The 16,103-nt window shown below is 51.4% G+C and overlaps 1 protein-coding gene across 6 annotated transcripts in view; it reads left to right on the forward strand.

The window, feature by feature from the left end:
- Positions 1-16,103, forward strand: part of St3gal3 (ST3 beta-galactoside alpha-2,3-sialyltransferase 3) — a 218,488-nt gene that overhangs the window by 192,110 nt on the left and 10,275 nt on the right. For all 6 annotated transcript variants that reach the window (XM_041651927.1, XM_041651921.1, XM_041651922.1 and 3 more), the window contains 3 exons: positions 554-617; positions 1,416-1,511; positions 1,759-1,945. In XM_041651927.1, coding sequence (XP_041507861.1) covers positions 554-617; positions 1,416-1,511; positions 1,759-1,945 — 347 coding nt within the window. The remainder of the gene's footprint in view (positions 1-553; positions 618-1,415; positions 1,512-1,758; positions 1,946-16,103) is intronic.

Below are 16,103 nucleotides of genomic sequence, written 5' to 3' on the forward strand. Positions count from 1 at the left end.
GGTGTTTGTGATTTTCATGTATCATATATGCGTGTATATGTGTACATTCTTTAAAATGATATTTTGCATGTATTTTAGCTTTATCTGTATGGTACATATAGCTATACATCATTGGTTTTTTGTGTGTGTTTTGTTATTGTTGTTTTACCACTGCATAGTAGTCCGTGTTTCACATGTAATTTTCCTTCGGTGGCTATTTCAGCTGCCTCTAGCATTTTGCAGTGGCAAAAGTTCTGCGGTGAAGATTCTCACACATGCCTCCCTGTGTGAACGTTTCAGTGCTGTGCCCTTGGAGGCTAGCCACGGGGTTCTGTCTGGAGACACCGGGCCCTCATTTTATTACAAAGATGCTTTCTTCTGTGGCAGTACCAAACTGCTCGTCTGTAGACTTTTATATATGTTACATCTGCCCATCAACTCAGCCGAGTAGGGATTGCCATCGTATTTCAGAGGCAAGGAAACAAGAGCCTGGGCCCTCCAGGAAGATTGCTAGCAGATATTTTCTGGGAATTTAAGTGACCCGCTAACGGTAACCTTCCTCCTCTGCCTACAGACAATCTGATCAAAGCCATCTTGTCAGTCACCAAAGAGTACCGCCTGACCCCTGCCTTGGACAGGTGAGCCCACCCTCTTCCCGCAGGCTCTCTGGCCTGGGCGAAAGTGCTGTGGCCTAGCTGACCTGTGCTGGACTGGACAGGTTCTCCGCCATACCTCCCCATGCACACACTGGGTAGAGTGTAAATAGGACAGCTCTCTGGATGTCTGTCTGCCGAGTCCATCACTCTGCAAGGCTCCTCCGTGCTCAGACCTCAGTGGTTTGGGACTAAGAACTGAACATGATGGGGGTGTTGATAAAGGCATGCAGCAGGGAACAGATCTTAAGTCTGAGGTCATGACAGCTCTGAAGCCCGTAGACCCTGGAGGGGAAAGCCTCAGATCAGGGTAGAGACAAGAGGCCAAGTGAGCAAGACTGTCAGCGGCCACCGGAGTCTAGAGGCTTGAATTGAAGCTAAGTCCAGTCCTAAGTCCTGAGGCGCCCCGTTTCATTTCCCTCTTCGTCTCGCTCTTCTGAGAGATCCTCAAGCTTCCCCCACTGTCCCCCACTGTCCCCTCTCCTCTAAGGCCACCAAGTCTCATTAACCCATAGGGAACCTCTCTGCCCAGAACACAGTCCTTGCAGAGCTCCCTCCTTGCTTAACGAGCCAGTCCTCAGGCCTCTGCCACGTTTTTCTTAGAAGTGTCAGGCACCAGCCCTGTCAAGTGTCCCAGGGTCCAGCTTTCTGAGGTACGGCACTGGCCTCCTTCCAGAAGTGCTGCATGGATCTGGCCAAAGTCACAGTAGAACTGAGGGCCAAGAGACAAAGGGAAGCAAAGCTGGGGTGCCACCCTCACAGGCCTCTGCTCTCTCCCCTCAGCCTCCACTGCCGCCGCTGCATCATTGTAGGCAATGGAGGGGTCCTTGCCAACAAGTCTCTGGGGTCACGGATTGACGACTACGACATTGTGGTCAGGTGCGCTCCCCTGAACAACACCCTGGGCACATGCATGTTGTGAACCAAATCCTGAGCCCTGTGCGCTGAGAACTGTCTGACCATCTGGTCACCCAGAAGCCTCAAGAACGCTGCTGGGTTGGCGGGTTTTAAATGAACGAACGAGTAGGTGACCTGGATCCCTACTCTGTACCTGGGGTGCTTGGGGTTTGGGGTACCCCCCCAACACAGGCCCAAGGCCAGCTCTGACTGTTCTGGCTCTTTGCAGACTGAACTCAGCACCTGTGAAGGGCTTTGAGAGGGACGTGGGCAGCAAGACCACCCTGCGCATCACTTACCCCGAGGGTGCCATGCAGCGGCCTGAGCAGTATGAACGAGACTCTCTCTTTGTCCTTGCTGGCTTCAAATGGCAGGACTTCAAGTGGCTGAAGTACATCGTCTACAAGGAGAGAGTGGTAAGCTCCCTACTACAAACTCCCCGCCTTCTGCCCCCAGCCTCCCAGTCTCCCACGCAGTCCCTCCCACTGGACCCCACAAAGAACAAAGAGGAAACTTCAAAATGACCCAAAGCTTTTGACAGCAAATTCACCATGGGACAGAGGCCACTCAATGGCAGGGTGCCTAGTGAGCTCCCGCTCTCTGCTACCTGCCTCTAGACAGCCAGGGAGGGGCTGATGCTGTCTCAGATCCCAGGGAAGCAAACCTCTGGGCCCTATGGGCCAGCCCCTGTGTGACTCCCAGCCTTCTAAGGCTCCTACCTGGTCTGCAGTTGCCTCCTTGGCCCCACTTCCCTTCCATGAGGCCATCCTGCTTGCTCTTAGGGCTTACCTCCTTCTCAATAGGGAAAGAAAGCCTTCTAGGACCCCAGGACCATTCTGCAGGGACAGTGAACCTCAGTTCAAGGGTGCCAGCTCCCACACTCATGAATCCAGACCACTTTCTACCTCGTATTTTCACTGCTAGCCTGTAGGTTGGTCTCCAGCCTGCCGCTAAGTCTGGTTCTCCTCCGTGGGTCTGATCAGAGTCTGTGCTAACTGCTCGAAGGTGGCCAGGATCTGGGCCCGTGTATTCAGGGAGTGTCTATGGTAGGGTAGGGTCAGATTGCCCATTAGTAGACCACCTACTAGGGCCCCTCCTAGACCTCTGTTTCCCAGTTCTGGGCTGTGGGGACACCTGCCAACTTGTCTGAGTCTGTCTCCTACCCCCGACCCTTGTCTCCTCCCGTCCGGTCATCATCTGCCACCCGGGGAGGGATGCACAGGCTTAGGCTGTTCATCTCCCAGGGCCCAAGCCTCTTCCTGGAGACTGTTGACAGACTGCCCTCTGACTTCAGTAAGGAGCTGCTCCTTTCAATTTAGAAGCTAGGGGTAAGAACAGCTTAGCCTGCCCGTGAGGGTCTCAGTGCAATTTGGTTTGACTCCACAGCCCCTTCCAAGCAAGGCCAAGTGCAGGCAGTGTCAAGTAGGTAGCAAGCAAGAGAGAAGACAGAAGTGAGGTCCAGAAGCTCAGGTAGGTGGGGCAGTGGGGAAGGGAGCCCGTCTCAGAGCCAGGCTGAGTGAGGCAGCTGGCTATACTGGGTGCAGCCCGGATCTCCAAACGGAAGGAAAGGGCAGAGAAGCAGGTAATTGCTTTGACTTCAAGCAAGCTTCCTGACTACCAACTAGGGAGGAATGGGGCTGGGAGAGGATCCCTCTCTTTTCAGAGTCTATACAACTTTTCTGTTTGCCTCAAGGAAAGAGGTAAGCACTTCAGAGGCAGAAATGGGAATACCGTTGTGAACCTTCCTCGTCTATGGTCAATGCTCATCGGCCCATATGCTCCTGGCCCATAGACACCTGTCAAAGTTCTCATGATTTTCTCAGGGCAGGAGAGCCAGAGGCTAGAGCCCTGATCCCATAGGGGTTTTCCCCCCATGGTGCCCAGTCATTACACATGATCTGGGATTAGCTCAAACCAGTTCCTGCTTCCTAAGGGGCAGTGTGGGAAAGTGGGTCAGTCCAGATTCCTTGGAGACAGCAGCAGACCAGAGGGGCGCAGCAGCCAGCAGCATATGGTCATCTCTGCTTCCAAGAGCACCAAGGATGGTGGTCAAAGCTCTTCCTGTCTCCCCAAGGCGGGAAGGAGAGTCAGCTGAAGTGAGGGAGCCACTCCCAGGAAGACTGAGGAGCTCACTCCTTGGTCTGGTGGCCTGGCCTTGGCAGCCAGAAGGTCACCACGATCCTGACACAGTGTGTGGGGCCATGTCATCAGGTGTGTGTGAGGTGTGATCAGGCCCTCACTCAGCCCTGTCCTGGGCACGCATGGCCAGCCTGTGTCAGGGAGGACACCTTCTGAGTGTGATGGGGAGAGGGAAGGTGCCAAGAAGTCTCCTGAAGTCCCGTGGGCTTTCTGTGTACCACAGTCAGGGATAGCTCGACTAGTAACACCAGCAATACCCATGCCTTTCTCAGCATCCCAAGTGTCGTCGTCAGTGTTCTGTTTGCGGGGAAGGGACACTGTGGCCACGGCAACTCTTCTTTTTTTTTTTTTTTTTTTTTTTTTCGAGACAGGGTTTCTCTCTCCGTAGCTTTTTTGGTTCCTGTCCTGGAACTAGCTCTTGTAGACCAGGCTGGCCTCGAACTCACAGAGATCCGCCTTCCTCTGCCTCCCGAGTGCTGGGATTAAAGGCGTGTGCCACCACCGCCTGGCACACGCCTTTATACTCTTATACAAGAAAGCATTTAATTGGGGCTGGTTTACAGTTTGAGAGGTTTAGTCCGTTATCATCATAGTGGGAGGCATGGCGGCATGCAGGCAGACATGGTGCTGGAGAAATAACTGAGAGTTCTACATCCAGATTGGCAGACAGCAGGAAAAGAGGGCTATTGGCTCTATCCTTTCAAATAGTGCAGGCTCCCTTACCATCATTCAAATCTATGAGCTTATGGGTGAGGGGACATTCTCATTCAAACCTCCACACAAGGTGAACCTCCAGAGGCCTATTCTTGAGTGCCCCTCCCCCAAGCCTGAGGATTGTCCCCCAGGACATCTCTAAGCTACACATCACTTCCCTGGCCCCTAAGACCCAGGTTGCCTTTCTCTGTCCTCCCTCTGGGGCTCAGCCACAGGCTTGGCCTACTCATGCAGTGATGTCTCTAGCTGCTCAGCCTCTGGGTGCTGGCAAGCTCTATTCCTGTCTAGAGTTTCACCTGCAAAATTCTGGCAGGAGATAACTCTGAACCAGGGCCAGGGCTGGCTGGGCAGGACTAGAGCAGGTAGGAGACTCAGACCATTGGCTGCCTGCTGCTATGTTGCTTATGGTACATACCTTTCCGGTACCAAGGTGTCCTGATGAACACTGGAAGCAGGGAAGATGTGGGAAAGGAAGATGGTTGATGGCTCCGCCCTTCCCCGTGTGTAACCATTTGGTTCTCTAACACATTGGACAGTGGCACAGAGAGCTCCAAACTGGTTACCAAAAGACCTTTTCCTCCCTGGTCCCAGGAGCCTTGATGGAGCCGCGAGAATGTCTAATGTCCCAGCAGACTGCATGTGTCCGGCAGAGCGCTGCTGGGTAGGTACTGAGTACAGCTAAGGGGCAGAGTGGAGCCGGGAGAGGGAGAAGCAGTCAGGGATAAATCTGTAATGGAGACGCTAATTAGTAAAAGCTCTTCTCACAGGCAGACCGCAGCCTCCCTGTGCCCTAAGCTGTTTGCCAGGCATTAGTGAGGTGCAAGCCCTGAGCCAGCCCCTACCACTTCAAAGACAAAGTCAGTTCTGTTCTACACCAGAATGGGAGGCACAGTCCCCAAACTAGAATTATTGTGCAGTGCCGGAGGTGCCTCCTACAGCAGCTGAGGCAGGCGGGAAGGCCAAGAGAAGGCCTCCTGAGAGACACCACCTGACTGGAAGGGGAAGGAAGAGCTAGGAGCAAGTCAGGTTTGCCAAGCAAAAGGAAGCTTCGCGTGGAGACCCCAGGAGGCCATTCTCCGCTTACCACAGTCTAAGGCTGGAAGGAAAATGCACATAGCCATTGATGTGGCGGCACATGAGGCCCAGTGTCCCAGATGCCATCGCCTGTCGTTATCCAGGCCCTAGATGAAGACCAGAGAGGATAGGATGTGTGAAGGACAGAACGCCTCATTCGGTTCCTCAGGCCACCACCTGTGCTTCTGCCAGCCTTCCCAGCGGTGCCTCAGGATGCCAGTGGTCCAGGGCTACAGAGCCCTTGTGGGACCTTCCCTTCCTTACCTGACATCTTCCCAATGACACTGGGAAGCTGACATCTACTGAGAAGCCCCCTGTGTGGACCTGGCCAGTGTGACTGTGGTCCCAATATGCAGAGGGAAGGGAAAGAATAAGGCCTGAGGTAGCTCTTGGACTGTTACCACAGGCTTGACCATTCAATGATACATTCTTTCCCCAGGGAAGGAGGGAGGGTAGAATTTCAGAACCCAACCCAGGTCTCACAGTTGTGTTCAAGATGTGGCCTTTGTTTGTTGTTTGTTTTAGATAGGCTGGCCTAGAACTCACTTTGTAGCCCAGGCTTGCCTTGGATTCGGGACAGTCCTTCTGCCTCTCCCTCCCAAGTGTTGGGACTGTAGACGTGAATCACCGTGCTCAGCTGATGTTTTTAAAAATTAAGGTGAAATAGAGACAAAACTAGCACAAAAGGTGCGGTAAGGCCTCAGCCGCAGGCAGTTCCTAGTGTTTGTTTTCATGAGACGAGGTTCACTCTCTAGCCCTGGCGGGGCTCAAACTGTTGGCAGTCTTCTCGCCTCATCCTCCAGAGTGCTGAGACTCGACTCCAGCTTCCTTCGTGGCTGTTTTTCACTGGTGGATGCTGTTAGAGGAGCCCCCCTGCCCTAGGAAGTGAAGCCGTTTTCTGTCTAGGCCTAGGTAGTGATGGGAAAAGATGAGTCCGAGGTCAGGTCCAGAGGAGGGGAATCCGCTGTAGAACAACAGCAGAGCCGACAACAGAATCATCTGGGAGCTCTGCAGGGCAGGCCGGGCTGTCAGGTCCCAAACATGAGGCCTCGCTGGACAGGGCCCAGGTTGGGGATTGGATGTTATCTATACTTGAGCCTCCACTCTGTTCCGACCTGAGAGAACTTTGCTCGGGGGAAGAGGAGTGAAGCTGGATGGGGTAGCACTTTACCTCTGGGGAACACAGGGCGGGTCTTCCACATGGCCCAGCTGGAGAACAAGAGGTCACAGACCTCTGTCCAGAGCCTGTGGCAAGGGTGTTTTCTTTGCAAGGCCATCAGCAGCATCCATGCTGTTGCCGCAGGCATTGTTCCTCCTCCCTCCCCCCCTGCTGGTTTGCATTGCTTGCTCTGCTGCAGGTTTCAGTGCTCAGGCGCCAGACTGCTCATCGCTGTCTTCTGCTCTTCATCATTGCCTTCTGCGCCCTGCTGCCTCTTCTCTCCCTTTTCTCATCAACATCACCACCATCATCATCATCACCACCACCACCACCACCACCATCATCATCATCATCATCTCATCATCAAAACTCCTCAGTCCCCGCTTCCTTGAATCCCTTAGATTCAGTTCTCCTTATAACCCTGTCAGACAGGTACTGTTACCATCCTCAAAGTAGAGACCAGAAAACCAAGGCACCGAAACAAAGAAGTACTTGGTTGAGGTAACACAACTAGTTAAGTAGTAAATAGAATTGGCTGTAAACCCCACCTCTGATTGCCTTAGGAATCCCCGTGATGGGGCCTGACCACCCACCTTCCTGCTTAGAATCCTCCCTGTCAGCCTGTCCCGCCATCGCCTAGGAGACCCCTGTTTACTGAGTTCTTGCACGTAACAGGCCCCAGTGATGCCCGCCTTGCAAGCCAGCTGTTGGGTATCTGGCTGAGGCAGATGCTGTTCGTGGTAGCACCGAATTGTGAGTCAAAGCTGTGTCATTGTGACTTTCACTATAGCTCTTTTATTTACTCATTGGTCCGTTCATCCAGAGTCAGATCAGTCACCAAAGCCAGGCCCAGCCTGGGCTGCCATCATCATCCTACGTACTTGCCACCTCTGCTACACCCTTTCTCTGCCTCCAGCCCGTCCAGTGCCAGGGACTGAATGGCACCATAGAGAGAGAAACTGTAACCACGGTTGTAACTCGTTATGTCGCTCTGCCAGCATCCTGTCCCTAGTTGTCAGTCTTTCCAACGCTCTGTCTCGCCACCTTCAGTTCTTCTGGACCTGTATGTCGCGAGGAGATATCTCCCATCCAGTGTGCAGGGTAAATAAAGGCCACCATCAGTGAACTTCCCAGCCTCCAGTCCACACGTGTCTTTCCTGCTTCTATGTTGAAACACCGTAACTGTGGCAGTTTATAGAAGGAAAGGCTTATTGGGGCTTCCGGTTCCACAGTGGCAGGAAATCGTGACAGATGGCAGCCATGGCATCAGGAACAGCTGAGAACTCGTCCCTCTAACCACAAGCAGGAAGCAGAGAGTATACTAGGGATGTTTTGAGGCTTTTAAAACCTTAAAGCTTACCCCCAGTGACTCTCCTCCAGCAAGGCCACGCCTCCTAAGCCTACCCAAACAGCTCCACCAGCTGGGGACCGGATATTCAAACACCTGGGCCTATGGGGAACATTCTCCCTCAAAGATCACAGTAAAATCCACACCGCCTCTGTTCTCTTTTCCCACCATCCCTAGGCATCTTGATCAGGAGACCCTCCCCTCATCTCCTGAGGTGGTCTTCTGTCCTGTCTCCTTCTCTCCTCTTTTCCAAGCCTCTTCTCACATCTGCCTGTTTGTCCAGGTCTTTCTCCCCTTCAAAATCAGCGTGTAAGGGCAGCTGCCCCAAACCTGCCGACCTGAGGTTGCTCCCTGAAACCACGTGGTGTGAGGAGAGAAAACTGCCTCCCACAAGGATTCCTCTGATCCCCTAATACAAACTGTGGTGAGGCTGTGGCCTGTGATGCTACTTTACCAGTGTCTCATGGCTGGGTTCCATTTCTGAGTTCCACGCATGCATGCATGCGTGCACGCTACATGAATATATAGATAAATATAATAATACAATTTAACTCTACCCATTGTCTTACCTTCTGTCTCAGGTAGCTGGAAGAGCCAACCCTTCTGGCTTCACTGCCCCTCCAGCCTGGCATCCAGACCCACCCCTCCATTAGACTGACTTTTCGATTCTAAATGCAGAGATTCCATCTCTCCCTCCCTGTAAAGGGACCACTCACCAGCAGGCAGTGCAGTCGTCTAAGGACAGTCCCTGGTTTTCACAAACCAGCGACCAAAAGCCCCTGGAAGCCTTGATTCTTTCTGCTCTTTGCCTGTGTATCCCGTCATTCATTGTCCAGATCCACAAGCTGCCCTTCTATAGATGGCTTGCTCTGGCTGTTTCAGCAGCTTCCTAGCTCTCTGCTTCTGGTTAAGTTTCCTCCAGTCTGCTCACCACGTGTGCCTTCAGAACCAATGCTGGAGCGTCCCGATGGCTGGCTTGTTCTCTTGCTTAATGGCTACCAACATTTAAGTGTGAGATCTCATACCAGCATCGTCAGTATCACCTGGAGTCTGGCCGTTTGGGGTCGGGCCCACCTTAGACCTTTTGAATGAGAAACGTGGAGGTGGGCAGTGGTCTGTTTGAATGAGTCCCCCAGGTATAAACTCAAGCTTAAGAACCACAGGCCTACAGGATCCAATTCAAACCCTGACTCCCCAGAGCCTCCCTTGTCTTTGCCAGTTTCTCATCCCCAGCACGTACGTTCCATCCTGGCAATACCAAAATGTGTGTCCTGTTTCACACGACTGCGTTCAGCCTGTGTCACCCAGCGCTGTTAGAATTCCTCTCTCCAGCCCCTGGAAGCAGGAACGGTCTTGTCTATTGCGAGCTCAGGCCCCTGAGCAGTGTTAGAGCACAGCTGATGTACTTAAAGGAACAAACAAGGAAATTGAGGCTGGTAGCTTCCGAGGAGTCGCGATTTTAACCAGAACACAGGGCTCTCGGTCTGGATCTCTCCTCTTGCTATCACTGCCCCAGGAGATGATTGTTCTGGTTCTGAACCCTTGTATCCTCTTGATCTCTTACTTCTCCTGAGGATCCTCTTTACTATGTTTGATTTTCTTCTCTAGTTCCAAGAAGATTCCTTGATAAAGGACATGAGAACCGAGCAGCCTCTGGCTCCCTGCCTGGGTTATCAGTGCTCCATGGCTACCCCACGCCGACTCTTCTCCTTGTTCTTGGCTTTTCCCAAATACAGCTTTCACATAGCTTCTTTGACCCCCTCTTCACGTGGAAATAAACCCCAAGCCGACTAAAAAGCAAAATATTAAAAAAAAAAATACCCTAAAGGATATATACCGGGTCTCACTGTGCTACCCAGGTTCACCCCAAACTCTGTGGCCCGGGGTTGGACTTGAACTGGCAACAGTCTGCCCAGCTGAGCTCCCAGAATCTGAGACTGCAGGTGTGAAATGCCATATTTAGCTAGAAATTTTGAAAGAAAAAAATAGGACACCAAACTGTTTAAAAAAAATTCCCTACATCTACCTGTCAAGTGCTTGGATTACAAGTTTGAGCCCCCATGCTTGGCAGGAAGGGACAAACTTTTAAGGCGCAGAGGTGCTAGAAGAAACTTGGCAATATCAATTTAAACCAAACAAAAATGTTGTATCAAACATTGTGAAAGTGTTTAGAAAATATGATAAGCAAAGGTTTATTATTCTGAGGGCTGTCAAGGAAGCCATCAGAGCCCAGCAGCTAAGAGAGGGAAGGGCCCATGGATGGCAGAGGAGGGGAAAGGAGGAGGAAAGCTACAGCGGAGATGCATGTGGCCTCCCTCGCTGTTGGTTGGAGACGTGCGCGTGCAGGCAGCAGAGTGCCGTTTGTCACCTATCACATTTTCAGAAAATATATTGAACACAGTACACTGGCAGGCGTGGGCAGACAGGTGCTCTCAGGTCATGCCAGTGAGGGCATGGGTTTGGGAAAGGAAGTGGTACATAGTGCCAAGAGGAAAGAAAAACCTGCATACAAGATTTTTATCATAGTGGTATTTATAGTAGCCAAACCCAAATATGACCCAAGGGATTAGTTAACACAAGTTATGGTTGTCACTGCCGAACGGAGCACACAGCAGTAGCATAGCCAGCCTATAGTGGGTGCGGACTTCTGGACCCGCCATCACGGGCGCTCTCTTGTTCATTGCCTGTGAGGAAGGCTAGTGGACAGAGAACTAGGTTCAGTGTTAGGAGCTAAGCTGCCCTCTTCCTCTGCCGCAGCCACCTCTCACAGCTGTGGAGACTCAGTGGGACAGTGAACGTGGCAGTCCTTGACACGTGGTGCCCATCTGCAAAACCCATTGCCTCCTGAGACGTTTGATTGAGCCCACTGGAGAGAGTGCCCAGCCTCAGGGCCAAGAGAAGCTGAGTCAGGGAAAGCAACCAGGCCTGGCAACAGATGCTACCCTGGTCAGAAGGGTCCAATTGCCTCATCTCTCTACCCCTTGGATACTTAATATAAGTTCCAGGTTCTAACCATCTGTTTTCCAGTCTCCAGTCTCATGTAGGGGCTGGCCAGATGGGCGAAGTTGTGGGCACAGAGAATGACATTGGCAAGGTGTGTGTTACTTAGCAAATTAAAAACCATCCCATTCAGCCAGGCAATGGTGGCGTGCGCCTTTAGTCCCAGCACATGGGAGGTAGAGGCAGGAGAATCTCTGTGAGTCAAAGCCAGCCTGATCTATAGAGTTAGTTCCAGGACAGCCAGGGCTATATAGAGAAACCCTGTCTCAAAACAACAACAGCAACATTCCATTCAACTGTGTGGTGTCAGAAAGTTGCTGCCCTTGGAATAGATAAGGAAGTAGATGTCTTCATATTCTGGCCACATCCAATGAGATAGAGTAAAAAAAAAATATATATATGGAAGATCAAGAGCAAAGTGCCCACCTCAGGCTCATCTACCCCATTGTCGTGTCCTGGAGACCTCCATATCTTCTGCCCTAACAGGGCCAAGGCCTCTTCCATCCTTGAGGGTAGAATGTTGCTCTGAGCCTACCCTTCAACCCATGGAAGGCTGTTTGCAGGGTTTGCAAGCAGAGTTTGGATATACAGAGTGAGGAGACCCCAAATAGAAGTGGCCTTAGCATGTGGGAGAGGGCTGGGCAGGAGGAGAACTTTGGCCAGCTTTCCCTAGAGTATCCTGGTCAGCATAGTTCTCAAGGTCTGGTTTCCAGTTTCCAACTCTGCCCTCCATGACACTTTCTTCTTTTGTTTGTTTTTGTTCTTGTTTTTCAAGACAGCATTTCTCTCTGTGTGGCTCTGGCTGTCCTGGAACTCGATCTGCAGACCAGGTTGACCTCAAACTCACAGAGATCCACCTGCCTCTGCCTTCTGAGTGCTGGATTAAAGGTGTGTGCCACCACTGCCTGGCTTCTTGGCATTTTTTAAAGGAAATGTAGACTTTGTTTTATTTAATAGCCTGATAGACTCATAACTTTCTCGCTTACTGTCACAGTGCTGGAGAGCATGCCCAGGGCCTTGATCATACAAGGCAAGTGCCTTACCACCGAGCTGTTCCCCTCTGGCAAAGGAGGAAGTGTTCTTAACCTCCAGCCATCTCTCTAGTCTCTGGACTTAGTATCTTAAAGACTTACAATAGCAGAAGCTAACAGGAGCTGGCTTTAAGCCAAACATTTTGTATGTGTGGCTTCTAATTGTCAAAACAACAAACCACCATAAGGCCTGAACGGGTATACTTACCCTGTAGTTGGAGATAATGAGACTTCAAAAGGGTAGCAAGCTGCCTCAGGACACAGAGCGAGCAGCTGAGCATTCGAGCCACAGTTTGAACTGTTGATACAGCTGTCTCAGAAGGTGGTGGGAGCCACTGAGGATTTTAAACCTGAGAAGGTCAACACCAGACCCGTGCAGGGAACTGAGGCACAGTGAGATGGTAGCTGATACAAAGACCCCAGGAAAGCTGGTGACCTAGCGTGAAGCAGTAGTGCCCTGTCACAGTGGCTGCCGACAGTCACATGTCACCGTCCTCAGACTCCCCCAAAGAAATCCTCCCCAGGGACTAAAAATATCTCAGTAGCAGACCCTGGCTGGGGGAACACTTCCTTATTTTCTTCCCAGGTCTTCTGGCCCTTCTGAGACGAGCAGAGCAGGCTGCATCAACAGGAGCCTGGCAGCTCCCCACACAGGAGCCAGCCCAGACTTGACTGAGGCAGGGACATTCCTGGAGGAGGGAGTGACAGGGAATGCAGCTGTCCTCAAGGAGAGGTGTGGTGGCACTGACTGGCCTCTGGGTTGTGTCCCGTGGGTGGGAGAAGTGAGACGGAAGCAGCCTTCGTGCCCGTGGTGGGCTTGATAGTACCCCCAGCATCAGGCAGGCCTCCGGCACCCGCTGCCAAAGCTGGCTCCACAGTCCCGTGTCTGAGTGGGTGCAGGTGTGGACCTGTGCGGGTGTGCATGCGTGCTGGCCTTTCTGTGGCGGCTGACACCTCCAGCCACACCCTCGGTTTCAATCTCTTGGCTTCTACAACACCCAGTCATAATAGAAAAGATTTATTGAGTTCTTTCTGTATACCAGACACTGCCAGATGCTACCAAAGCAGCATCTCCTTTAATCCCTTCAGCTTTCTGGGAAGTCGGTCTTGTCATCCCTGTTTTATGCAAGAGGAACCTGAGGCTTAAACAGATGACGTGATGTGCCCCAGGTCACAGAGATGTGGGACTGGGAGATAAGCCTCAGTTTCTACCCTGGAAAGCCTGTCCTGTGAACATGTCTGAGAAGAGTGTTTGCTTGATTGCGTGCTTGATGTTAGGAGATTGGCTGAGATGTATATGTATATGAGTGTTTTGCCTGCATGCATGTCTGTGTACCACATCTATGCCTGGAACCCAAAAGGGCCAGAAGAGGGTATCAGATCTCAGAGACTGGAGCTACAAACAGTTGTGAAATGCCATGTGTGTGCTGGGAACTGAACCTGGGTTCTCTAGAGCAGCTGGCATTCTTAACCACTGAGCCATCTCTCCATATATTTATAGCTGGGGAAATAAAAGCTCACATCACACTTGTTCATTTTGTTTTTCTCTTTGTAACCCTGGTTGTTCTGGAACTGACTCTATAGACCAGGCTGTCCTTGAACTCACAGGGTTCCATCTGCCTCTGCTTTCTGGGTGCTGGAATTAAAGGTGTGCACCACCACTACCTGGCTTTACACCGTGTTCTTAATATTCTGCTTTTCCCTGAATTCTCAAGGAAGCTTTCCAACAGGACAATGACTGAGAAGAAGCAGAAGAAGAAATGCTGAAGCATTGCCTGTGCCACTGCCTTGTCCTCTAATGTGGGGCTTCCTGGGACTTGGGACCTAAGCATGGGATTCTCCCCCAGGGTCCCAAAACTATCCTTCGCTGCTTCTGTCTGCTCCAAGGCAATACAGACATCAGAGCTTGCACACATACGGGGCTGGGACAGAAACTGATCACCTGTGCCAAGGACACAGACCCTGCCTCAGCTTACCCTCTGCTGTGCAGAAGTAGGAAGTCAGGAAGAGTTGCTCACATATTTGTGCACATCAGCATATGTGCGTGTGTGTATTGTGTGTGTAAGAGACTACTATAGTATTTGTGCAGATCACATGTGTATTGTGTAAGAGACTACTCATTTGTGCACATCAGCGTGTGTGTGTGTGTGTGTATTGTGTGTGTAAGAGGCTACTCACTTCGTACTGGAGATGGGGCACTTGTCCTCGTCAGGTTAGTCCCTCTCCTTTCAGAAGCTTAGCCCAGAGAAGCAAGGCTGGCTCGCCCTTCCAACTGGCACTTCTTTTCTGATTCTTAGAAGGATTTGCAATAAGCTAATTCTCTCTGGTGAGACCTTTAAGACATGGGAAGGCTGCGAATGAATATACATACACACACACACACACACACACACACACACCCTGTGTAGAGTGGGTCATGGGGCACTGAGTGACCCCTAACTCATGTCAGAGCTCTTGGAAGGCAAGGGAGGTGTCCCTCCCCTGTGCTGCAAACTCCAGATGTGAACAGCAGTGGTAAGCTATAATGGCCTGGCAGAAAGGCACCTGGTCTTGGGACCAAGGCACTACGTTTCAATCTAGGCACAGCCTCAAAGGTTATGTGACTTAGAACATGTTTCGTTTGTGTCTGTGAAGTAAATGAAAGGAGAAACAAGTGATGGAGCCTTTACCTCCCCCCTCACTGCTGTGCTCATTCCCCACTTCCCTGCAGCTCCTGGGGGTGGGGAACCTGTGTTTTCTTTTTTGAGGTATATGAGAACGGTCACAGGCAGAAGCCTGGGGATGGGTTGTTGGGAGAAGAGACAAGTCTGTCTGCAGCATGTCACCAGAACATCTGCCACTCCTGGGCATCCATTCGTTACAGCCCGGCCCATCCAGGAGGGGCTCAGCCTGTTGTCTTCCATGCTGGTCCTACGTCATCCTGCTATCCCCACCTTTATCTCCTTTACATACACAGCCACAGACCTGGGGCAGGATGCAGAAGCCATAAGAACTGGTGCCTACTTGATTAATCTAATCAGTTGAGACCCAGAAGTTGATCTGGCCTATGAAAGGACAGAAAACAGAGAAAGAAAAGTTGCCTTAAGTGGACGACAAGGAGAATGTGGCTGGAACAGTGGCAGGACTGAGGAGGTACTGGCTACTTGGGGCTGCTCTGCTCCTGAAGCCAATGGACGAGCTTTGGAAAGATGTCGTATCTCCTTTAGTAACCATGCTCAGCTGGGCTGGGTCCTGGGCTACAGAAATGAATCAGAGAGGAGTCCGGCCCTGTATAATTCTCACAGTGGCCCACATCGTAAATGTTGAGTGTCCCTGGTTTGTCCATTAGGAATCTGTCCCTTGCTCAGAGTCCCCATTGAGCAGCTCTGAAGCTGAATCCCAGGAGCCAAGCTCTTAACTCAGTGTTTTATCATCACTCACAGGCTAGTCGGTACTTCTTCCTTGGGGTGCAGGAGATCAGAAGATGAGCAAGAGTCAGGTGTAGGGAGGATGCATCGTGTGGGTATTTGAGACAAGCAGCAGTGGGAGCATGGAGGAATTAGCTAGCAGTGGTTCCGAGGGCTTGGGGTGTAAACTGAGGCAGCCACGTGTGATATAAGCTGGTTTGTATTTGGGAATATCATTCTGGCAGGGTAGCATAGCTTGGGAAGCAGGGGCAGCCGTTCTGGGTACTCAATTCTACGTGTGTTAAATAAGCAACTGGAATTCAGCAATCATTTTCATGAGGCACATATGTTCTGTTCACTCAAGGGGCTCTCGAGTGTTTAGCAGGCATAGCATGGGCCAGTTGTTATGGGCAATAACAAGTTGGGGACCCGAGGTGACAGTAGTGGCTTTGGGAGAGAGACATGGGTCTTTGGGATAAGATGTAAGAAGTAGGAGGCCAGAAAAGGATGGGTGAGGGATGGAGGAGAATCTGAAGGGTACTCCCAAGTTTCTAGTTTGAAAGATGGATGGACAGTAGAGGAGAGGGGCAAGGGGGAGGAAAAGATATGGACAACATAGATGTCAAATAAATGCTATTTCTGCGGCCAGATTCTCAGAAGATGTAATCCCAATGTCTGCCATTTCTTTTCTGGGCCTGTATCCGATATCACTTGGCTGAACCA

This window comes from Microtus oregoni, unplaced genomic scaffold, assembly GCF_018167655.1.
Source record: "Microtus oregoni isolate MIOR12 unplaced genomic scaffold, Mior012 000005F_ref0000423, whole genome shotgun sequence".
NCBI lineage: Eukaryota > Metazoa > Chordata > Mammalia > Rodentia > Cricetidae > Microtus > Microtus oregoni.